Raw genomic sequence first — 24955 nt, forward strand, 5'->3', positions numbered from 1 at the left:
AGTCTTCAAATTTTGACCTTTTTTTGCCCCAGGCATCATCAATTTGCTCTTGTGAACTCCTTCCTCAGCTGTATATTTAAGGGTCAAGTTTAATGAAATTAAAAATGGAAAAGTTTGGAAAGAAAGTTTCATTGGTTGAAAACACTAATATGTCCGGCGTGCCCTTTATAGTGTAAAGAAAATATTGAATTGAATTGAATTGAATTGAACTGAATTGACGTTCGCATATTTAGCGAAACTTAATATAATGAAAGTGGTGGAAATATAGCAAAGTACTATAAACTAAATCGTCTGGCTAAGCCATCTAACAAATAAGATTGATATATTATTTTTCAGATGTTGACGAGTGTTCCTTAGGAACACATCGCTGCAGCGCTGCTGCTGTGTGCAATAATACGGAGGGATCATACCTGTGCAGTTGTTTGCCCGGATATACTGGAGACGGGCGGGTTTGCGAAGGTAATTATAATAATAATAATAATAATGATGATGATGATGATGATGATGATGATGATGATGATGATGATGATGATGATGATAATAATAATAAGAGAGGAGTATAAACAAGTGATGGAAGCATTTTACAAAGCTACGAATAACCCCTCTGAGACTACTACCACCAAGGCTGCATATAACATCTGGCGGCTCCAAAACCCCACAGCAAGGCCAAACCTTGATGCAAACAAACTCGCTAATGTTCGCAGGGACATTATCAAGAGTAAAAGACTCACTGAAATGGAACTCGAAACCATACGAGCAAAGGTAAGGCAAACCACCTCCATTCCAGAGGAATTGAACAGATCAATACTTGGGATTGAAGACACTGACAAACAACAGATGGTTGAAGCAAATGTGGACGAAAACACTTCCACATTACCTGAAAGTGCTGGAAGAACACAAAAACCTACAGAAACGAAGCAAGAGGAGAGTATGATAGCAATGAAAAATGATATACTGAGAAAGTGGGAAACAGTCAAATACCAGGAAATGACTGAGAGGCCACTCCTGCCAAAGATAAAGAAAGATCGCCGTGCCCGTGATACAATTGACACAGCCAACAAAGCCATTAAAGAAATCAAAGAAGGCATCGATGGACCACTCACTATAACTGGCATAAACCAAATTGTATACGCCACTGCCTCGATAATAACAGAGAAAATAGGCCTAAAACCAAGACAACACAGTCGCATACACAAAAAAAAACAGAAGAGCCTGCTTGGAAAGCAAAAATTAAGAAAGAGATCCAAAAATAGCGAAGTGACCTTTCGATTCTGACGGAAATACAGAACGGTTCAAACATCAGGGAGAGAAAAAGGAAAGAGATTGAGAAACGCTACGACATCAAAAAACCTGGGGATGTGCCAATTATCAAAGAAAAATTGAAACAACAAATACAAGCTAAGGCGCAAAGGATAAAGAGATTTGAAAAAATAAACAAACATTTCCGGCAAAATAAGATCTTCAAAGAGGACGGCAAAAAGTTCTACCGTGAACTGGGAAAGACAAAGATTGGTGTGGATGAACCACCGCAGCCGGAAGAAGTTTTGGATTTCTGGAGTAACATCTGGGAGAAAGAAAAATCACATAACAAAGACTCTGCATGGATAAAAGGGCAAGAAGACCTGCACAAAGACCTTAAGGCCCAATCATGGAGAGCAATAAATGTCGAAGAGACCACCTGTGCTATCAACAAAAGCAGTAACTGGAAATCACCTGGAAAGGATAAAGTTTCTAATTTCTGGCTTAAACATCTTGTCAGCTTACATGAAGACCTAGCAAAAGCTTACACAAAGGTTATTGAACACCCCGAAGAAACACCAGAATGGCTTACTGAAGGTATTACATATCTACTACCAAAAACAGAAGAAACAAAAAACCCAAAGAACTATAGACCGATTACTTGTCTTCCTACGATGTATAAGATTCTGACATCCATCATAGCAGAACGAACATACACTTTCTTGAATGAACACCAGCTCCTACCATCAGAGCAGAAAGGCTGTAAGAGAGGGAGCTATGGATGCAAAGACCAACTCCTGATAAACAAGATGATTCTGGAGGACTGTAAGACCAAGAAAAAGAACCTATCCACAGCCTGGATAGACTATAAGAAAGCATTTGATAGTGTACCTCACACGTGGATAATAAAGTGCATGGAAATCTATAAGATCTGCCCTGTGACTGTCAACTTTATCGCAGAAAGCATGAAATGTTGGAAGACAACGTTACACCTCAACCACGCTGAAGGGTCAATAACATCAAGGCCTATCAATATCAAAAGTGGAATCTTTCAAGGAGACTCTCTCTCTCTCCACTCCTGTTCTGTCTTGCCCTTGCTCCACTGAGCTCATTACTAAAGGCAACCACTTATGGGTATGAAGCCCAGGGTAGAACAATCAGCCACCTCTTTTATATGGACGACCTAAAAACATATGCAAAAAGTGACAGCCAGCAAACCGGCCTACTCAATATTGTAAAGACATTCAGCAATGATATCAAGATGGAATTCGGGCTGGACAAATGCGCTAAAGCCACATTCAAAAGAGGAAAGCTGACAGAAACTTCCGATTTACAACTTGACATTGACACCTGTATCAAGGAACTAGACCAAGAGAACACATATAAATACCTTGGCGTGGAGGAAGGTGATGGTATACAGCATGCCAAGATGAAAGAAAGAGTGAGGAAGGAATACTACCGCAGAGTAAGGATGGTCCTAAAAACGGAGCTCAATGCTGCCAATAGATGTGAGGCAATCAACACCTTAGCTATCCCAGTGGTGACCTACAGTTTTAACATAATCGACTGGAAGATGAGTGAAATCCAGAGGTTAGAGACAAAAACAAGAAAACTACTCACCCTATCAAAAATGCATCACACAAAAGCAGATGTAGACAGACTCTACCTCCCAAGAAATGCTGGTGGTAGGGGTCTTATCCAATTAGAAGCCTCCTACAAAACAACCACGATAGGGCTCGATACATACCTAAAGAACACTGATGATGCCCTAATCAAACTAGTGCAAGAACATGATGGCAGAAAGAAATTGTACTCTATACAAGGGCAAGCAGAACAATTCAAACAAGAACTAGACCTAACAATACCAGATAAACAAGCAGAAGAAACAACCACCAAATATGCAAAGAGAACCAAACAAATGGCACGAAATAAGACCCAAGAAAAATTAACAAAGCAGTGGGAGAACAAAGCCCTACATGGAAGATACCCAAAGAGAATAAAGGAGGCAGATGTTGACCACCACAAAACCAACCAGTGGCTCAAAAGCAGTGGACTGAAGGCAGAAACGGAAGGATTCATAATCGCAGCCCAAGACCAAAGCCTAGCTACCAGATCATACCACGCCAGCATTATCAAAGACGGTACTAGCCCCCTATGCAGGATGTGTAACAAATACGACGAAACAATTGACCATATCGTGCCTGGGTGTCCTGAACTTGCGAAAACAGAATATACCCACAGACACGATAAAGCAGCCGCGTATATACATTGGAAAGTCTGTCACAACTATAATATAAAGACATCAGAAAAGTGGTATGACCATGAGCCGCAAACAGTTACAGAAAACGAGGATGTCACGATATTATGGGACATGCCAATACACACAGACAGGAAAATAACAGCCAACAGACCCGATATAGTGATTAAAGACCACAAAACGAAAACCTGTAAATTTATTGACATGGCAGTACCATCAGACAGAAACACATCCGTGAAAGTCAGTGAAAAACTATCCAAATATAAGGACTTGGAAATCGAAACAAGCCGAATGTGGGGCATGAGAACGGAAACGATACCAGTTATCATTGGAGCACTTGGAGCTATCAAAAAGGGACTAGAAACTTATCTTGGAAGAATTCCCGACCAATTAAGCATCAGTGAACTACAAAAGATAACCTTGATAGGTACAGCACACATTTTGAGGAGGGTGCTATCAAGCTAAAAACTGGCTATCCCCTAGTGCCCCAGGACCATGGTTTGGTCTCGGCCCTAAGGACTCTAAGCAAACATTACGTGAGGACGATAATAATAATAATAATAATAATAATAATAATAATACTTACGACGCGTTAAAACAGTTGCCCGCTCGAAGTTGAACGGTGGAAACTTGATACAAGCCATAATCACCTGGGCAGTGTCACTCGTTAGATATGCAGGAGGAATACTTGAATGGAAGAAACAAGAACTTCGGGACCTAGATCGCAGAACAAGAAAATTGCTAACCATGAATGGAGGGTTCCATCCACGGGACTGCGTGGCACGACTTTATGTGCCAAGGAAGGACGGAGGGAGAGGTTTGATATCCGTAGAGAATTGTGTCAATCAATCAAAGATATCGCTAGAATGTTATGTCCAAACAAGCGAGGAAGAACTGTTAAAAGCCGTCAGGAGGGATGGGGACGAGAATAGAGAAACAGCTGCCAACTTTAAAGCGAGGTGAAGAACTGAAAATATTCAAGACTGGAAAGAAAAGCCGTTATATGGACAGTTTGCAAGACAGGGTGAAGAACAAAGAAGTGAGGAAACATGGACCTGGTTAAAAGAAGGAAAGCTCAAGAGAGAAACAGAAGCTCTTATCATTGCTGTACAAGATCAAGCAATACGAACAAACTATATTAAAACGATGGTTGACATGTCACAGAATGACCCGAAATGTAGAATCTGTAAGCAGAGTAACGAGACCATTAGCCATATTGTAAGTTCGTGCTCGAAACTGGCACAAAACGAATACAAAAGGAGACATGATAACGTGGCTAGAGCAATCCATTGGGACCTGTCAGGAAACGTGGGTTTGAACGAAAGGAGAGATGGTATGACCATGTTCCAGACAGTGTACTTGAAAATGAGGATTACAAACTTCTATGGGACTTCAGTGTGCGAACAGACCATGAAATAAGGACTAGGAGACCGGATTTGGTGATCATTGACAAGAGGGACAAGAGCTGTCAGATTATAGATGTGGCAATTCCAGAGGATAATGGGGTGAGAGAGAAGGAAGATGAAAAAGTTGAAAAGTATCAAGATCTAGCAAGAGAAGTTCGAAAAATGTGTGGTGCGAGGACAAAGGTTATTCCAGTGGTAGTGGGAGCAGTGGGATCAATACCACTGAGATTGAAGGACAATCTGAGAGCCATTGAGGTGGGCATTCCTGTTGGATTGATCCAGAGATGTGCATTGCTGGGGTCGGCAAGAATTCTTAGAAAGGTGCTGGAGATGTAGAAAGAAGAGAAAAAGCAAACAAGGGGTGTTTCTTGGCTTCCCCAGGCAACTTGTTGTTGCCCGGAGCCAATGACGAAACCAGCTTCAACATCATCAATAGCTGTGCGAATCTTTAATAATAATAATGATAATAATAATAATAATAATAATAATAATAATAACAATTGCCCGCTTGAAGTTGAACGGTGGAAACTTGATACAAGCCATAAACACCTGGGCAGTGTCACTCGTTAGATATGCAGGAGGAATACTTGAATGGAGGAAACAAGAACTTCGGGACCTAGATCGCAGAACAAGAAAATTGCTAACCTTGAATGGAGGGTTCCATCCACGGGACTGCGTGGCACGACTTTATGTGCCAAGGAAGGACGGAGGGAGAGGTTTGTTATCCGTAGAGGATTGTGTCAATCAACCAAAGATATCGCTAGAATGTTATGTCCAAACAAGCGAGGAAGAACTGTTAAAAGCCGTCAGGAGGGATGGGCATGAGAATAGAGAAACAGCTGTCAACTTTAAAGCGAGGAGAAGAACTGAAAATATTCAAGACTGGAAAGAAAAGCCGTTATATGGACAGTTTGCAAGACAGGGTGAAGAACAAAGAGGTGAGGAAACATGGACCTGGTTAAAAGAAGGAAAGCTCAAGAGAGAAACAGAAGCTCTTATCATTGCTGTACAAGATCAAGCAATACGAACAAACTATATTAAAACGATGGTTGACAAGTCACAGAATGACCCGAAATGTAGAATCTGTAAGCAGAGTAACGAGACCATTAGCCATATTGTAAGTTCGTGCTCGAAACTGGCACAAAAAGAATACAAAAGGAGACATGGTAACGTGGCTAGAGCAATCCATTGGGACCTGTCAGGAAATGTGGGTTTGAACGAAAGGAGAGATGGTATGACCATGTTCCAGACAGTGTGCTTGAAAATGAGGATTACAAACTTCTATGGGACTTCAGTGTGCGAACAGACCATGAAATAAGGACTAGGAGACCGGATTTGGTGATCATTGACAAGAGGGACAAGAGCTGTCAGATTATAGATGTGGCAATTCCAGAGGATAATGGGGTGAGAGAGAAGGAAGATGAAAAAGTTGAAAAGTATCAAGATCTAGCAAGAGAAGCTCGAAAAATGTGTGGTGTGAGGACAAAGGTTATTCCAGTGGTAGTGGGAGCAGTGGGATCAATACCACTGAGATTGAAGGACAATCTGAGAGCCATTGAGGTGGGCATTCCTGTTGGACTGATCCAGAGATTTGCATTGCTGGGGTCGGCAAGAATTCTTAGAAAGGTGCTGGAGATGTAGAAAGAAGATAATAACAATAACAAACATTTTAACAGGATGGCCCATACGGATGTTCTATACGAAGAAAATGAGATAATAGAGCAATTTTTATTCGCAGTAAAGACAAAAGTCTGTATTAAAATATTTACATCATTAAGTGAACTTTATCTGGCTAACACTGTCCAAAAAATGAGGTTTTGAGTTTGTGAAAGAAACAATACATATTTTTATCACCAGTTTTTTTTTTTTTTTTTTTTTTTTTTTTTTTAACACAAGCAGGACAAATAAAACCAAATCTTGCGCTGTGATTGGCTACCCGAGCGGGATTACCTGCCTATTTCGAAAAAAAAAGTGAAAATAATAAACCCTTTATTAACACTTAAGACTTAAATTTCAACGTTTGTGACATTCGTGACGTTTTAAAGCTTCCCTTGATAGATTTACTAGATCTAATACTAAAGGACTTATCTTTCTCGTTATTAACCATGATTGTTCGGCGAAGTTTACTTAATTTTGGTCATGTGCTCCTTAGGGTGTTTGTGGCCAATTTGGCCAATTTCCAGCCATCTTTACCGTACGCTTGGGAAAATGACTCATACATTTGTTTTTTTTTTTTTAGATATTGACGAGTGTGCTCTTGGAACAGACGACTGCAATGTCAATGCTGTCTGCGATAATACCATGGGATCATACAAATGCGATTGCATACCTCCATATTATGGAGATGGACGAGTTTGCGAAGGTGAAAGATTCTTAACAGTGAAAAGATGAGATTGTTCTGGACTGAAATGTTTAAAGCTGGTTTCAAGCAACATATATAGAAACGCAGTAAGATTCCTCTTAGTAAAAGGTGCAGTGTTAGACATCTCACTGTGTTTGTGTATGAGGCCCTATACTTTGGCGCAGGTTGAAACTACTGAGCCTTCAACGATTGAACACGAATAGAAAGGAAGGTGGTGCCGACAGAAAAAGGAAAAGTGAGTAAGTATAGCAAGAAATTAAAATTCAGAAACAAAATAAGCAAAGGGAAAACAGGAAAGAAAAGAGTGATAACAACCGAAAAGCTCGATCGGAAATGGGTCTCATAAATGAGCCGAGAGGAACAAACTCTGTTTCTCATGGAACTTTTTAATGAGCTATTTTAATTATTGAATAGTATATTATATACATTTGTAATACTTGAAGTAAGTCCATAACCAATTAGAAACTTGCGACTTAATTCTAAAAAGAGCGGGTTTAACTGACCCTTTTAAATGTTCGAATTCTCTCCCGTATTAAATTAGAAATTAATATATATATTACCAAATCGTGTGCTGTTCCACGTAATTAAGTTGATTATATTCGTTCTGAGGCATCAATTAGCCAAACATGAGAGTATAATTTATCTTCAGTATCATTGTCTCATCGCAGAATCTTTCTTTAGTTTATTCTTAAGGATATCAGAAATGAAGTTCTGTTAATTTTATTGCGTCTCGACTAGTGTGTAACTGCTTTTCTTTCCATCTTGTTTGTTTGACTCCCGCACCGTCTTGGTGGCCGGATTCTCTGCTAAATTCCCGGCTAAATTTCTGTCACTTTTCTTTTCTTTTCTAGTTTTGCAATGCAAGGAACTTTACGACAGGAATCTGTGAGTGGAAACACTTAGCTTAACTCATTTTGCTTAAGTAGATTCAAGGTGCAGGTGAGCACGTATTTAATTAGATCAAGAGATTATCAATAATCTCTTGATAAAATCTAAAACGAAAGCAGGAGGCCAGCTTATACAAGAGATGGTAAACAAGGCTTTCAAAGTAAGGCCAAGTACACGAAACGCTACCTCAAAATAGGGAAATAATTTTTCCTACCAATCAGTAGAAAAAAGCAATTAAAAAAGAGCCCATGAAAGAATTTTACCATAACCGTATTATTGAAGGCATCTAAATATAAGCATGAAAGAAAATTCGTTCACTTATAATGTTGGTCACCTGAGCTGGATGAATCTGTGTTACTGGTGTGCATATGCTATTACTAATAATTATTCAAAAAACTGCTCTGATCTCAACCACGCACTCACAAGCACGCTTCACGGGGTTTATAGGCCCTTTGCAGCTGGGGTCACGTGACCACATTTTTTCTTAAAAAAAATTCTATTGTGGGCTATAACTTAAAGAATGCCAGAAATGGTAAGAGCATACTGAAAATACCAAAATGGCCAAGTTTGAGGCCCCCGTCTATAAAGAATGAGATTTTACGACGGTCTGAATTTTTAAGAAATAAGAAGATTTGTATGGAAAAAAGTTGTTGGAGAGCAAGGCCTTACTCTCCAGCAACAATTTCCATACAAATCCTCTAAATTTTCTGAAAATTCAAACTGTCGTATAAACTTACTCTTTAATGCAAGGGACCTCAAACTTGGCCATTCTAGTATTTTTAATATGCTCTTTCCATTTCTGGCATTCTTTAAGTTATAGCCCATAATAGAAATTTTTTAAAGAAAAAATGTGGTCACGTGACCCCAGCTGCAAAGAGCCTATTGTTGGGGGGGGGGGGGGGGGGGGAAACACGACATAAAGTACCAAAGCGTCCGGATAACGAATGACAATTTAATATTTTGTTTCAAGACTGAAGGCACCATTCTTACTCCATAGGACTAACGAGGGGAACCCATACTGTGGTCTTGGTGTGTGTGGAGAAGATCACTGGAAACTTGTTATGAAGATTGACGGTTCAAAGGTTATTAGAGACTGTAGTAATTAAATATTACGAGATTACTTTTCACAGACCAACCAGAAGACTCAAAATATTTTTACCTAATCGTGCCTTTTTGGTACACTTCGGTGGCATATCAGGTGAGTTTGGTCGAGCCATGATTTATATTTTGGCGCGACGTATAACGTAGTTGAGCCAAAATACCCATGGCGAGACCAAACGAATATCATATGCCTCCGAAGCTTACACGGCTAGTGACTTGACATCGCATGATATCAGGACAGTAGTCACGGCTTCTGATTGGTTAATTGCGGGTATAAGTACGGTAAATATAAGGAAACAGTGTTTAGAGCACTGAATGCCAATTTCCACGAAATCTTTTTAATTCTTCGAAAACATTCCAGCATCCATAAAAAGTAATAAAAAGTAATTTTATGATTGCACAGGCCACGTGATATGGATAAGCAAAGATACTATTTTCTCTATGTGAGCGACGTTTTCAAACTTTGTCAAATTGCATAACGTGTATGTCTATTGACTTTCAAAAGATTAAGGTCTATAACTATTTATGTATTTATTTGTTAGTTTAATTAACAGCCTAAAATATATAAGCTGTCTTTTAAAAACAGCATTGTTGTATAAACATTCTGTCGTTTAGGGAACCTTTCACTATGATTCAAACATTTGGACCGAACAGCAAACATATAATCCTGCTGGAGCAGACCCTATTTTTGATACAGAAGAGACTAAATTGGCGAGCTACTGGGACACACCATTCACCAAGATATGTCTCGGAATGAGGATCCCTGGCGAGGAAAATATCAATTTTCTTGCCATTAACCAGACAGCTGACTCTTTGTACTCGCTGCTCGCTGACGGACAACATCGCGCCACTTCACTTGGTCGTGACACGTGGAAGACGTTAATTGGGTCCCAGGCCTCCTTACAGATGAACTGTAACTTGGAAGGCTTTAATGCTCGTTGTCTCTGGGGTCTTAATTCCAGAGTAAGAATCGGTTTCGCTGCTAACAATCAAAACGATTGTTATACATGCGACTCCAGAATCGGCTTTGGTTCAGGTGGATTTCCTGACGATTCCAATACGTGTGGACACGCGGCACAAACCGGGGATAATGGAAGCAAGTATATTTAGGCGATGTGTTACCTGTTTGTCGGGATAAGAAATCAAAAAAAAAAAAAAAAAAAAAGAAGCTTAACTGTCAGAACCGGTTACAGATAGCGAGGTACAAATGAATTAATGGGAATATGATTGATTGCAGTTTTCGTTTCAGTTTCCTGGTCATCTTAAACACGAGCACCAAAGGTTTCAATATATTTAGAGAGTAAAGTCGAAGGAGAGTGTCGAGTAGAATTAAGTGAACGTGTGATATTTGGCCGTGGATATTTGTAGCTAAAATTAAACAAAATCTAAGTAAATTGTCTGAAAATAAAGACCATTAAGTATTCTTCACGTCTTCACGTATTCTTGTCCTTCACTCTCTAGCTGCATTAGGGGGTGACTAACTAATTCGCGTCACGTGCACGTAACGTCTGTTCGATTAGAGTATTCATCGGAGATTGTTGACACTACCATACTACCCTGAAATTCGAATGGAAATATATACGTCTGCATCAACTTGTAAGTTTCGTTTGACATAGTAACATCGTGCTGACCGAGATCAGATTATTAAATATTAATCATCGAAACAGCAACATAAGCTATGCTTTTTTCATAATCGTTATTGATATTACTATTTCACTCTCTTTCTCTTTAAGAAATACCATGTTTAATAACGCAATAGTTATACTTAAAAGCTACTTTAGATTCAATTCGATATTAGCAGGAATTATTACTTCCTTCTAATAAATTACCTTTTCTTTACACAAAAAAATAGTTTATACAGATAAAAACTTACTAATAATTGCATTTTCAAGTACAGTATACCCCTTTAATTAAATTTTAAATTTTGTTCACGTCGGCAACTCAAACGGCTCGACGCGCATTTTGATCCGCCACGACAACATCCACACAACGTGTGTATTAACTATTTACCGCGGGAGACCTGGGTCAGAGGGATTACCTTGGGTTAGCTCTCATACCCATCATCTTCTGTTTGACTAAGCTAACTAATGTATATCGTAAAAAAAATAATTATGGACTGCTTCTCAAATAATATACTGCTGTATTACTCCCTACTTATCGTTTATTGCTACACTATATATTTATAGCTTTAAATACCTCATTTAGTTGTTTTTTTTTCCATGTTTTGCGGTTTTTTTTGTTTTTTTTTGGACTGATGCTTTGATACATTTTACTTTGCATAATGTGTCGGATGTATAGTTCTTTTTCTGCTTTTGTATTTGTTTTCTTGTTATCTTCATCAATAAAACAGAACTTTTCATCATAAGTTGTTCTGAGCTCTACTAAGCTTTAACTTTTGCGTATTAGAGTCGGAATAGAAATGAAATATCTTTTAAGTTTATACAGCATTAAAAGAAAGCCCAAATACATGTATGGTCAAACAGCTGGCACACGGATTTGTCAAATTGGTTCCAAAATTTGTGACTGTCGAATTTGCCAAAATGCTTTCTGGCGCAACACAGATATACTTTCTCGTAAAGTCCTATGTCTCTTAACAGCTAGTGATCGATCTAAGTAAATGATATTTCTACTGGCTCGCAACCGTTTCCAACACTTTCCCAACGGCTTTAGTTTGACGGATCAATTTCACCACTTCTTATCTGCGGTGTTGTTTTACAACACCGCACAGTTTAGGTGTTACCTTTAACGATGTATACATCTTATTAACCCGAAGACGTGATTATATTGATTATCGCAGTTATCTTTCTCCGCAGTTCACATGTATGATCTTTCATATAAACGAGTTGATTTGCAGATCTGTTTTCAGAGTGCTCAATACTACACTAGAGCGTGATTATAACAGATGACGAACTGATCAAGTGTAGATTTGACCTGGCATTTTATTGCTAGTTAGTTTCGTGCTACACAACTTGTGTGCAGTACTCATCAGATGCCTCAGTTCCCCACTCCAAACACAATTTCTCCCTGCATATCGACAGGAACATTTCAGATCAAGTGCTTTTCTTTATCAACATGATGGCGCAATTGTCTCTCCGTCTAATGGGTACCTCAAGCGTGTTGGTCTAGCAGTATAAGAACGTCAGACTTAATCTTAAGTTTGGACACTCTCTTTCACCATACACTGTTCTTCTCATTTGTAGTAAAAAAATCTTTTTTCCTCATTGCATCTAGCACACAGATACATTCCTTGTTTCAAGTGTTCCCATTCCCCACTTGCTTGTCGTTTCAAGACATATTTAATTATTTTTCAATTTGCGGAAACCAACCGGCTAGCTCGCAAAAGACTCGTAAACACTGCATGCAACTCCTGTATTACGGATCGCAGGGTTGCATTCACGGACTGACATCATACATGTATTTCTAAGTAGAAACGTCATTTTAACACTGACTCGATCAGGTTTGAGTCTATCAGAAAGACAGAAAGAAAAACAAACAAACAAACAAAAACAAAAACAAAAACAAAAAAAAGGGAGATAGAATGTCTGGTAGAAACATTTAGGATGTACTGATTAATTATGACTATAAAAGATATATTTTTATAATCAACTACTGAGTAGAGGATCAAACAATTTTTACAAAACCTGTGTCCGCAGGAAGTCAGTGCTATGTCTGGTTGAAAACATTTTTGCAGATTGGACAAGCTAAGCGTTCGTCAAGGCGATCGCCGAACTTAACATAGGAGGCAGCAAAAACGCCTAAACACATACTGACACATAGGTATAATGACTAAAACGAAACAATCGTGTGTTCATTTAGTCAAGAGAAAACGAGGGGACAGAGGGGGACATTGAGGGCGTTGTCGATTCCACTAAAGTTATTTTTAGTTTTAGACGGAAACAGAAGTCTATTTCCCAGAACTTCCGCATGATACCTTTCATCCGTTGATCAGGAAATTTCGAAACAGAAAGGGCGGTCTGCTTGGAAATACGTTTTGTCAGTAAAAGCGCCTAAAGAACCACAACCTCTTTGGAATAGAAACGCTGGGTCAAAGAAAACAGCGATGATAACAAGAAAGAATTTATTTGCTTCCATTTGTATAACAACATGCAGAGAAGTATCGTATTGTTCGACATCTGTAACATGAATTATTGTATGACTGTGTCTCACAAAGACTGGGAACTACCGAATTCACGAATTTGATTGGCTGAAATCGATATTGACCGCGGTCTAGATCTTCCCATCTAGACCGGTGTCACAGTGATTTGGGTATCCCTGTGTTTTGGGTACCCCCGTACCCAAATCCTTAGTGTTTTGGGTATCCCCAGTAGGGATACCCAAAACATTGAAAGCGTTAAATACCACAGACTGGGGCAAGTGAAATCATCCATAATTTTGCTCAAAAACCATTTGTATTCTTACGAAGCTTTGTCTCAATAAATAAAAGCTTTCTTAATCTTGATATAAACACATAACGTCGCTGAAAATAGTCGCAATTTATAACAGACTGTCTGATCCTAGTCAGCATTTATAACGACATACAAAACCGTATTCACGCGCCAAAGCTCCTTGTATGAACATGCGCTTAGTGCCTATCGATAACCCTTGAAATGCACGTCATTTTAAACAAGAAAGGCGCATTCTAAACCTCGGATAGTTCGGCCATTGAATAAAATCAATATGCGAGCGGGCACACTGAGATACGGCCGTCACGCAACATGCGGGTCTCAAGCTGTGACTGACCGCTGTGTATGTTGCCTGTCTGAAATAAACCTTGTCTCAGACTTGTTTATTTATCGCTCTTTCCTTGATTATCTCTCCTATTACTTGCCTTTGCAATGTGCCTGCTTCTTATTGTTTCTTTAATTTAGGGTAGCCAAATCTAAAAGGCAAAGCAAACTTACAAAGACGAAATTAATTCTAATGAGGAAAGGACTAGATCAAAATGCTGAAATGTAAGGGATACCCAAATCCCTAGTGATATGGGTATCCCTTTCTAGGCAGCCAAATCGACCGAAGATTAAAAAGGCAAAACAAATCTTCAAAGAGAAAGGCGTTCAAGGGGAGAAACGACTAGAAATGCTAAAACGTAAGGGATACCCAAATCCCTAGTGAAATGGGTATCCCCTTCCAATATGTTTATTTGTTATTGTTTCTTTAATTCAGGGCAGCCAAATCAACCGAAGATAAAAGAGCAAAGCAAACTTGCAAAGACGAAAGTCATTCCAATGTGGAAAGGACTAGAAATGCTAAAACGCAAGGGATACCCAAATCCCTAGTGATATGGGTATCCCCTTCCAAAATGTTTATTTGATATTGTTTCTTTAATTCAGGGCAGCCAAATCGACCGAAGATAAAAAAGCAAAGCAAACTTGCAAAGACGAAAGTCATTCCAATGTGAAAAGGACTAGAAATGCTAAAACGTAAGGGATACCCAAATCCCTAGTGATATGGGTATCCCCTTCCAATATGTTTATTTGTTATTGTTTCTTTAATTCAGGGTAGCCAAATCGACCGAAGATAAAAAAGCAAAGCAAACTTGCAAAGACGAAAGTCATTCCAATGAGGAAAGGACTAGAAATGCGAAAACGTAAGGGATACCCAAATCCCTAGTAATATGGGTATCCCCTTCTCGAATGTTTGTTTGTTTGTTCTTTTTTTTTTTTCTTTTTTTCTTTTAATTCACGGTAGGCAAATCCACCGACGATTAAAAGGAAAAGAAAACTTACAAAGACGAAAGTCATTCCAGCGACGAAAGGACTAGATCGAAATGCTAAACTGTAAGGGATACCCAAATCCCTAGTGATATATGCATTCCCTTACAGAGTGTTTGTTTGCTATCGTTTCTTTAATCCATGGTATAGCCAAATGAACCGAGCATTAAAAGGCAAAGTAAACTCACAAAGACAAAGGTCATTCCAGTAAGGAAAGGACTAGAAATGCTAAAAAGTAAGGGATACCCAAATCCCTAGTGATTTGGGTATCCCCTTACAATATGTTTGTTTGTTATCGTTTTTTGAATTCAGGGTAGCCAAATCGACCGAAGATAAACAGGCAAAGAAAATTTACAAAGACTTCACCATTCAACGAGGAAATGATTGGAAATGTTAAAATGTAAGGGAGAGCTGAATATTTGGTATATGTAAATCTGTAGTGATACTGGTATCCACGTCCAATACATCGCTGTGTACCGAGAACATTCCAAACGAGAATACACCTTTGAAATCAGCAGTTTATTACACACTCCATTTAATATAATTATTTTGTTTTATAGACGCGCCCTACGAGAATATAATAGGCGTAAAGGGAAATAACCAGCTGTTAGGTTGACTATAATAACAAAACAAAGAATATATAATCCAGTAGGCAATGTTGAAACTAGGCTTTATAATGTTATGGCAAGTGCAAGAAATGACATGTCGTATGCCCTGATGAAAAATGAAATGGTCGAATGCCCTTGGCCATACGATCAAGCTCGTCTTTGGACATTTTTAAAAACGATTGAAAACATATCTTTTTAAAATCGCCTACGACTGTTTATAATTTTTGTTGCATGAGCCGTTTTACATTGTTGTATTTCTAGCACATTTTATCCTTTTTATAGATCTTTGTTTTAGTTTGTGAGCTTGTTTTTATATGTAAAGAGCTTTTGAATATTTCATAGTATTAGCGCTATGCAAATGTATAATTATTATTATTATTATTATTATTATTATTATTATTATGGTATCCTTAGTCGACCGATCATACCCATATTTCCAGTGACATGTTATGGGTAAGGATAGGAAATTTCTAGTTTTACCTCATAATATTGCCTGAATACGGTAATTTTTTCAACCGTTTTTACTAATGATATTATGGAATCTTTGTGTCCTCTGCAGTATAGAGACAGTTGTGTACGCACTACCAGATTGGAGTCTCGGCAAACCCATAGTCAAAATTGAGTTCACAAGAAGGAGAAAAATAATCACTTTTTGAACCGACGCAGTATTTCACCGGTTACGTATGTCATACGGTGGGCGATCATTTTCACCGTTGGGCTAGCAACTGTCTCACTGTCCCATCTCAAGTGCTTCGGGAAGCGACGAGCTAATTGTTCTTCCAAGGCACTTGACAAGGTTTCTGAGGCTTGCAATCGTGCGTTTAAGCTTTGTCGAAAGCTTGCAACGTCTTGATTGTCGCCTTCTTTTTCTGCGGTAAGCTCACGGAAAGCTAAATAGCCTCTTTTACCGCCTCGACCGAGGTCTGCGAGCGCTTCTTCGCTTATTTCACAAGCTGTCTTGAGGATCGTTTTAAGCACGCCCTGTTTTTCTACCTCGTCGATCATTTCCTTGGCTTCCTTCTGCGCTGCTGCTTCATCTTCCGATTCACTGTTTTCGAAGAAAAAGTTAAGAAAAGTATAGTAAGGCCCTTGCACGTCGAAATACCGTTTACTGGGTTAGACAGACAGCTAGCCAGACAGACAGACAGACAGACAGACAGACAGACGGACGGACGGACGGAAGGGTGGATGGATGGATAAATAGATAGATTGCTTGTGCTACTGCTAGTGCTGGTGCACAGTTCACCATGATATTAGCTTACCCTAGTTTTTGCTGCGCATGCTTCGGTTTTAGATGGTGTGCCATTAACCATTCCGACGACTTGTATTTTCTCTCTTAAAACCAATATAACAAAAATTGACAGTAAATTAAACTACTGAATAGACGAAGTACAAAAAACTGACAGGTGGAAAGAAAAGAACACTGACCTTAATCTTGGATCTGCGTCGCAACTTCATTCCTTCTTCTTCTTTTTCTTTTTCTTCTTCGTTCTTTACCAACGGACTGACAGATTCCTTCAGCACCGTCTGATTTTTTTCCACTGTATTACGTGAGTCAGGACCCACCTTTTCTTTAATTTGAGTGTTTTGGTTGCTGAAGTAATACAATGAAAAAAAAAAATATTGTTATCTTTAAAATAAATCTAAACTGATCAGAACGCGTAAAGTGTGCGAAATGAGAAATTTCCTATTATTTTGTGTAATGGGTAATTTTTTTCCCTACTGGCAACGATCAATGATCTCATCACATTTTAGAACGTTACGTATTATTAGGCTCCTCAGCTTTGACTGGCTTATCTGAAAGGAATGCAAAAGTTTCATGATTCGTCAGTCACACCATATTCCATGGCATCTGTCTAATCAAAGTCGATAGGACACGAGGGAGAACCGTTTAGTTCTTTTAGCATAACTCATTGACCAATCTATAAAGCAAATCAATATTTTGATGTGCAAACTGCAAGAAAATACAAAGTTCAAACCCCATTTTCCCTTTCATGTTTGTATCGATTGTTAGACGGCCGCTGTCATAAGCCAATCAGATTACGCGTTTCCCTTGTGGCCGCTAACATACATACAGATTTGATTAAGAGAAGCACGAAATATCGCTTCTTCATCGTTATAATGTATGTCGCCCTTCTCGAGGCCAAGTCGAGATGGTCGGCTTCTATTACGGATAAAGGAGAGTAAGGATACTTTCCCCATTTTCATTGCATTTTAGGATTACTTACCTTGCTGAATGGAGATTCACAATTTCCACATACGCTCTGGACCATCTGTTCCAAAAAACAAGGATGGTAAAAACAATTTACCATAAACAACAGCCACTTTCGCATACACTTGACAACAAAACGCCGCGAAGAGTTCGTTAAGGGGATTCCTTTTATTGCAAATCCCATCGTTAAGGGGATTCCTTATATTGCGCATCCCTACTGCGCACGATTTTCTCGTCACTAGCGCGCGAACATGAGCGCGTGAACATACACAAAATCAAGAGATTTCCTTAGCTGGACAAAAAAAATAAGCACAGGTTTTCTCTTAAATGATTATGGTGACCATTTTCCTATTATATAATTTGGTGTAAAAATTATTCCTTTTAACTTGAAAAATTGTAGAAAAGATTGTTTGGGAGGGAAAAAAAGGCATAGCTAGAAGTGCACAAAAAATGCAATAACGACTCGACGAACTAACGACTAACTAATGAGAATAAAGACTCGAGGAACGTTTTAAGTGGATGCAGTTTAAAATTGTGTAGTTTTTCCATCGGATATATATGACATTATTACATATACTCGAGACCAGAAAAATAGACGTTCTAACTGTCAATTTTTTTTTCAACTTCTTTATTACAAAGCTTTGCGTACAGCTACCGCGAAGTGTAACGTGAACCGATGACATATCGCACGTGATTCAGGATAAATAGAGTAATATTGGTCCAGCTTATCTCTTTTACAAACACGATAACCTATCCTACATTATTGTAATTTTCGACACAATGCTTCGAAGGGAACATTCCGGAAAAGTTTCTAAAAAAGGTGTAACAAATTTTATTTAGAGGGATCATCTTGACATAATCGTTGATTGTAATGTTTTACTGGCTCGTTTATGCATTCAGCAGTCAAGATGAACTGGATACTTTACCATGCAAATATCGCGTTAATGTTTGGACTAAATATTTTGTATCCCGTAAATTTTTCTTCAGTCAAAAAATCAACAATTTTACTAAAGATCTCCGGGGACACTCTCAGTCTACTTTAAGGCATGAATTTCTTTTTGTTACTTTTATTTCAAAAGGAGCCCATCTCAGTCCTTTCCGAGTTGAATGGTGAATGGTATATTCGGTCGATTTGGCTACCCTCAACTCGAACTAAAGAAAGGATAACACCTAGTCATATTGGACGGGGATACCCATATCACTAGAGATTTGGGTATCCCCTACATTTAGGCATTTATAGTTCTTTCCTCCCTTGAATGAATTTCGTCTTTGTAAGTTTTGTTTTCCTCTTCGTCTTCGGTTCATTTGGCTACCCTGAATTAAAGAAACAATAGCAAATAAACACACTGGGAGGGGATACCCATATCACTAGGGATTTGGGTATCCCTTAATTTTTCGCATTTCTTTTTTCTTTTCCGCCCCCTTCTACGCCTTTTGTCTTTGAAAGTTTGCTTTGCCTTTTTAATCTTCGGTGGATTTGGCTACCTAAATTAAAGAAACGATAACAAACAAACACTCTAGGAAGGGATACCCATATCACTAGGGATTTGGGTATCCCTTACAATTTAGCGTTTTTAGTCTTTTTCTCCCTTAAATGAATTTCGTCTTTGTAAGTTTTCTTTTCCTTTTAATCTTCGGTTCATTTGGCTACCCTGAATTAAAGGAACGAGGACAAACAAACACTCCAGAAGGGGATACCCATATCACTAGGGATTTGGGTATCCCTTACAATTTAGCATTTCTAGTCCTTTTCTCTCTTGATTGACTTTCGACTTTGCAAGTTTGCTTTGCCTTTCTATCTTCGGTCGATTTGGCTACCCTGAATTAAAGAACTGATTGCAAGCCAACACTTCAGAAGGGGATACCCAAATCACTAGGGATTTGGGTATCCTACTTTTACTTGTTTCCCCTGTCCAAAGATTTAAGCCTTGTCCACTTTATTTACACTTATTTTGGATTTCTTCCCAAAACAAAGGAAAAAAACCTCGTTAAATGGCATAGAGAACTGTTCGCCGGCAAAATCTAATGGGAGGGATGGTCAAGGAAAGAGCGATAAATAAACAAGTCTAAGACAAAATTTATTTCAGACAGGCAGCATACACAGAGGTCAGTCACAGCTTGAGACTAGTGTGCATATTGCGTGACGGCCGTATCTCAGTGTGTTCGTTCGCATATTGATTAAATTTAATTGCCGAACTATACGAGGTTTAGAATGTGCCTTTCGTGTTTAAAATAACGGCATTTCAAGGGTTATCGATAGGCACCAAGCGCATGTTCGTACAAGGCACTTTGGCGCGCGAATTCGGTTTTGTATGTCGTTATACTGCGGACTCGGATCAGACAGTCTGTTCTAAATTGCGACTATTTTCTGCGACGTATTGTCTTTATATCAAGTAAAATAACGCTTTAATTTGTTGAGACAAAGCTTAGTAAGAAGATAATTGGGTTTTGAGCAGACTTGTGGATGATTTCACTTGCCCCAGTTTTAAGCTTTCAGTGTTTTGGGTATCCCCAAAACACTAGGGATTTGGGTACGGGGGTACCCAAAACTCAGGGATACCCAAATCACTGTGACACCGGCATCTATAGACCGGTTTCATTTTGCGTTGAAAAAGTAGCAAACTAAAATACAAAAATGTTCACCATTTTCTTTTATTTTCTTCTCAAACATTTATGAAAGTGCCAAAAAGCCTGATGACAATAAAAAAAGGAAAGAGGACGAGCAAATTTGGGCAGGTTTAAGTTAAGCTCATCGCCGTTCACAAGCAAAATGTCAGCAAACCAGTTACATCAAACGAATTAAAGTTTTCTTCTTTGCCATATATTAAACATCTTATTAACCGAGCTAAGTCCGTCTGTATGGGAGAATCTTGACCTCGGTCGTGTGTACAGACCTCACTGCGTTCGGTCTGTACTCATGACCTCGGTCAAAATTCTCCCATACAGACCTCCTGCTCGGTTAATAAGAGCTAAATACTGGTCTAATCTGTAGCGATCGCGATACCTCTACACCCATCGACGAAAGAAATCTTAGCCCACCGAAGAAAATTATTTTGGTTCCTACGGCAAAACTATTTTTGAACCCAGCGACGAAATTGCTCTCAACCCAGCGACAGGGTAGCTAAAATATTTTGAATCCAGGAATCAAAACAACTCGAAGTCTAGCAATTAGCGACAGAAATCAATTTGCATACTATGGTGCGCAGCAAAGCAATTTCCAACCATGCAACAGAAGTTTATTTGAACCTTAACAGCGCGGATAAAACAACTCGGAGTGTAGCGATTAGCTTAGACAATTAAATAAGGCTCAGCAAAACTGACAACAGCACGGAGCGAAGTGATCAGCGCCGGACAGAGATAATGTTGAATAGCGATACAGTGACAAAATAGCTCGCAGCGAAGCGACCAGCGACAGAAATAACTTGGAATCCAACAACAAAACGGCTCGAATTGGGATGACCAGTGACACAAATAATTTTAAATCCAACAACAAATACCTTAGAGAGTAGCGCTCAGCGAGAGAAATAATTTTGAATGCCAGCACAGCGACTAAACAACTAGAAGCATGGCGATCATGGGAATGTAGCAACAGAACTAGTTGTGAATACCGGTACCAAATAACTCCTGTAGGTCGGAGCGAAGCGATCAGCGACTGAAACCCGGGCAGAAATAATTTAATTTGAATTCATAGAGAAACAGAACAACTCAGAGAGCAGTAGTGATCAGCGTCAGAAACAATTTTCAATTCAACGACAAATTAACTCCCATGCAAGCGACAAAAAATGATTTTCAACCAGCAACCAAAACACACAGAACTGAGCGAAGGGGACTTCTTCACACTGCTTTTCCAACAGAGGAAACAAGGAGGTGTCATCTTTCTTTGATCATGTTCATGTCAAGTTTTCTGCACCGTAAGTTAGCTTTCTCTCTTCAGTGTGAGGAGAAAATCTCATTGTCATTGCCTATATCAATGTCGAAGTCCATCGGTTTGTAAACTCCATTTGAAAAAGCCACAGTGCCAGTGCATAGTCCATAACAGCAAAGAATTTATTACATTTCCCGCCGGAACGTTTTGTTGCTTTTGTTGACCACTCAGAACTGCATTTCCGCCCATCTGCACGTGCCATTTTATTCCCAAGGAGTTGTGAAAATATATCTCCCACTTTGATTTATCCATCCAGAAATACCAACTCTCTCTGATGTACCCGTAAAAGGCGCTTCTATCGACAAACCGTATTTCCGCGTGGACCGCCGTTCCTAAATTGCCTGCATGATTACCTAAAGAATTGTATCATGCGGACGTAAAAGGAAATGCACTCCCGCTGTTTTCGTCAATCCCTGAAATAACTTTAACGGAATTGACATATCCCAATGCCTGGACTGGGAACCTCCCTCTCTGTCCCTTATTTTTTCTTGCTTAGAACCGCAACTAAGAGCTTCCGAGACGTAATTTCATTTGCCGGTGAAAGAACCTGTTTTTCGCTAGTCAACAGCAATCAAGAAATTCTACTATACTCTTAGTATTCAAGCGCAACATCTTGATACATCGCACTGGTTTGACATTTAAGTGAGCCTCTCTGTGTTATGCTTATCACTCGGACTATTCGGTTATCAGTCTTTAATATAAACAGACCGTGGCCAGTACTCATTTTGACCGTAGTCGCATAGGCAATGTTGTACGGGTTTAAATCATCACATGCACCAGACAGTCAGAATGCAAGCCAGTACGGAGGCAAAACGTAAGAGAGAGAGAAAAAAAAATTCTAAATAAAATAAATGAATAAAAAAAATAAAAAGAGCACGAGGGGAAATACGTGTGTTCGTGTCAGCACGATTTACTTCGGTATATTTCCCAATCATGTCGCCCTTGACCCTTGACGCATCTTTGTTCGTTTAAGCATGCATGGCGGCATGCATGGAGAGGAGTTCGTGGAGTGATGCAGTTTTTCAGTTTTTTCGTGTGTACTGAGTTTTTGAACCTCTCTCAGCAAGCAGCATGTATCACAGCTGTTTCAACAGACTTTCTTGAATGCAAACGACAAAGAAGTGTAAATAGAAATCAATAGTTAAATAAAAACTTTGTTACTTTTGTCACATGACGAAATATTCTTAGTGAAAAGAAGATTCCCCGTAACTAACCTGTTAGAGACGAGCAAACAATGGCTCACTTATTCTCTCCAGAAAGCAATACCCAGGTAGCTTGATGGCATATAAATATTTTTCATCTACCAATCTGACTTGATGCAGGGACGAAACAGTACGAATAAATGCATACGTCAAGGTTATATAGTAATTCTCGTGATGTTGCCGCAACTTCATTGCATCGTGCCGGGGACGTTTCTTCTTCTGGAATCAAACGACGGAAAAAGGAAAAGCCCATAAAAAATAAAAAAAAATAATAAAAAAATACCCTTACTGAGTGAAGTCATTATCAGCGACAACGAGATATTAGTGAGGAAGTGTCGTCGTCGTCGTCAAATAACTGAATAAAAATGAATAAAACGAGTGGCGCAACAGAAAATGAAAACAAAAGCAAAAGAAAGAATAAGTCAAATGAGTGGTATTTGGCCCTCACGGCTGTTTAATATTTGATTTTTCAACATACGTCGTGCTCCCTTTCAAATGAATTCTGACCTGACCTTAAACAAAGACGTAACTGTCAATCCGCGTCATGTTCTTATTTACTTGAGTGGGATGACACTTTCTTTAATGTAGACGGATGAGTGAGGTCAGATTCCGCTATAAGATCACGTTACGGGGAATCCCCTAAGCGACTTAAAGGTGATTATGTACATAATATAACTTGTTTTACACCTACCAGGAAAGGTTTGTTTGACGGTTTTTGCTCGACTGCTCTTCTCAGGGATATACGCTTTATTTCATGTCTGTGCTAATGCCATTATTTTCCTGTAATGGATACGGCAGAAAAAAACATCAGATGAATTGAATAAGCGAATTTTTTTCGGAAAGGCTACTCTTTTTGCGAGAAAGAAAACCTTTGAACATAATAGTAACATTACTTCAGTGTCAGTAGACTTAATGCAAAAGTCCTTCGTCTTGTTTATTCAGTACCCGCCGGACGAAGACCTCTCGCGACTTCGTCGCTCGCTCGGGCGCTTCGCGACCTTGAAAAGGGCGGCCTAATATGTTCTATCCCGCCTCGCGGCCTAACATATTCTATTCCACTTCGTGGCCTAACATACTAGTCTACCCTGAAATTCATTATGTCGACTTGTGGGAAGCCTACAGTGTTAGCATTGTTTTCTAGTTTTAGGCATAAGACATAAAATATCTTCAGACTATTTTTAAATCAGTATAAAACAATTTCTCGCGAGGCGACGCCGAAGGCCGCGAGTACCAGAACAAGGAACTGGTAGGGGAGCAAGTTTAGTTTAGGTTAGGACCGGGTAAGCCCTCAACACAGACGAACGCGTGACGAGCCCAAAGAGCGTCTAGGAGATCGAATAGCTGGCGTTCGTGTTTTTAAAGTTTTTCGCTTTTTTTTTTTTTTTTTGCGCAAGTGAGTTTCATATTTCTGGTAGATGGGCCGATTCGTTAATGACATAACTATGAACTAAGGATGGTGAAAAACAAAACCTAAAACTGTATTCTTTCCACCAGAGATCTTACTCGTAGGAGAAGCACTTCGCCGATTGCGATCTATACTTGCAATTGCCAGCTATTTTCTTCAACTTAACTGGTTACGTCAAAAAGTTAGCTATGTTTCCATTTTTATCCTTGTAAACCAGATTAGACTAGAAATCGGACGTACGCTCTAAAAAAGGGAACTTACACGTACACGACACTAGCAACAGATAAAGTTAATATTGTTATTTGCATATACATCTCTGTAATATGACGTCATCATTTTTCAAATCCCATAACACTCTGGAAACCTCTGGGTAGCCCGTTTTACCGAATTAAGGGCCTGAAGCAGCTGGTTGAGGTTTCATTCAGCTAGCTCATCTACTTATCAAGTAACCATGTTTTCTTTTTTTGCAATGGCTTGTGATATAATCCAGTGCAGTGGTAAATATTAGTCTAATAGTGCTTGTTCCGAGCATGTTTGGAATGTCTATTGAAGAATACGACTCTACGTCAGTGCTGTCACAAAATCTTGACGTAAATGCACCGATCTGTGACGGAATCACGTCGCACATATCGTTATATG

At 39.1% G+C, this 24955-nt stretch overlaps 3 protein-coding genes across 8 annotated transcripts in view; 2 read left to right on the plus strand and 1 right to left on the minus strand.

Moving 5' to 3' along the window:
* LOC110057686 (uncharacterized) overlaps positions 1-24955 on the plus strand; it is a 61372-nt gene that overhangs the window by 16087 nt on the left and 20330 nt on the right. The window contains exons 3-6 of one of the 6 annotated variants that reach the window (XM_089292953.1): positions 7142-7264; positions 8116-8149; positions 18436-18445; positions 18990-19014. In XM_089292953.1, coding sequence (XP_089149079.1) covers positions 7142-7264; positions 8116-8149; positions 18436-18445; positions 18990-19014 — 192 coding nt within the window. Of the gene's footprint in view, positions 1-327; positions 460-7141; positions 7265-7726; positions 7757-8115; positions 8150-18435; positions 18446-18989; positions 19015-24955 lie in introns of all 6 variants that reach the window. The other 5 variants (XM_089292948.1, XM_089292949.1, XM_089292947.1 and 2 more) reach the window with 5 other exon arrangements.
* LOC149110220 (uncharacterized) lies at positions 2814-4070 on the plus strand. Its single transcript, XM_089292954.1, has one exon. The coding sequence runs from the start codon at positions 2870-2872 to the stop codon at positions 3959-3961; it is 1092 nt and encodes a 363-aa protein (XP_089149080.1). The 5' UTR covers positions 2814-2869; the 3' UTR covers positions 3962-4070.
* LOC149110221 (uncharacterized) lies at positions 14888-18915 on the minus strand. The gene is made up of 4 exons (XM_089292965.1): positions 17801-18915; positions 17001-17166; positions 16835-16905; positions 14888-16620 (listed from the first exon to the last, which is right to left on the minus strand). Exons 2-4 carry the CDS (start codon positions 17028-17030, stop codon positions 16218-16220), a joined length of 504 nt encoding a protein of 167 aa, XP_089149091.1. The 5' UTR covers positions 17031-17166; positions 17801-18915; the 3' UTR covers positions 14888-16217.

Source organism: Orbicella faveolata, unplaced genomic scaffold (assembly GCF_042242905.1).
Source record: "Orbicella faveolata isolate gen_17 unplaced genomic scaffold, um_ofav_v1 contig_24, whole genome shotgun sequence".
NCBI lineage: Eukaryota > Metazoa > Cnidaria > Anthozoa > Scleractinia > Merulinidae > Orbicella > Orbicella faveolata.

What these genes read in the sequence shown, in the direction of transcription:
- LOC149110220 (XM_089292954.1), top strand. Translation starts at nt 2,870, where the DNA reads ATGCATCACACAAAAGCAGATGTAGACAGACTCTACCTCCCAAGAAAT.
- LOC149110221 (XM_089292965.1), bottom strand. Translation starts at nt 17,030, where the DNA reads ATGAAGTTGCGACGCAGATCCAAGATTAAG. An exon ending in GACGCAGATCCAAGATTAAG is followed by an intron (nt 16,906 to 17,000) that starts GTCAGTGTTCTT and finishes TGGTTTTAAGAG; the next exon opens with AGAAAATACAAGTCGTCGGA. An exon ending in CATGCGCAGCAAAAACTAGG is followed by an intron (nt 16,621 to 16,834) that starts GTAAGCTAATAT and finishes CTTCGAAAACAG; the next exon opens with TGAATCGGAAGATGAAGCAG.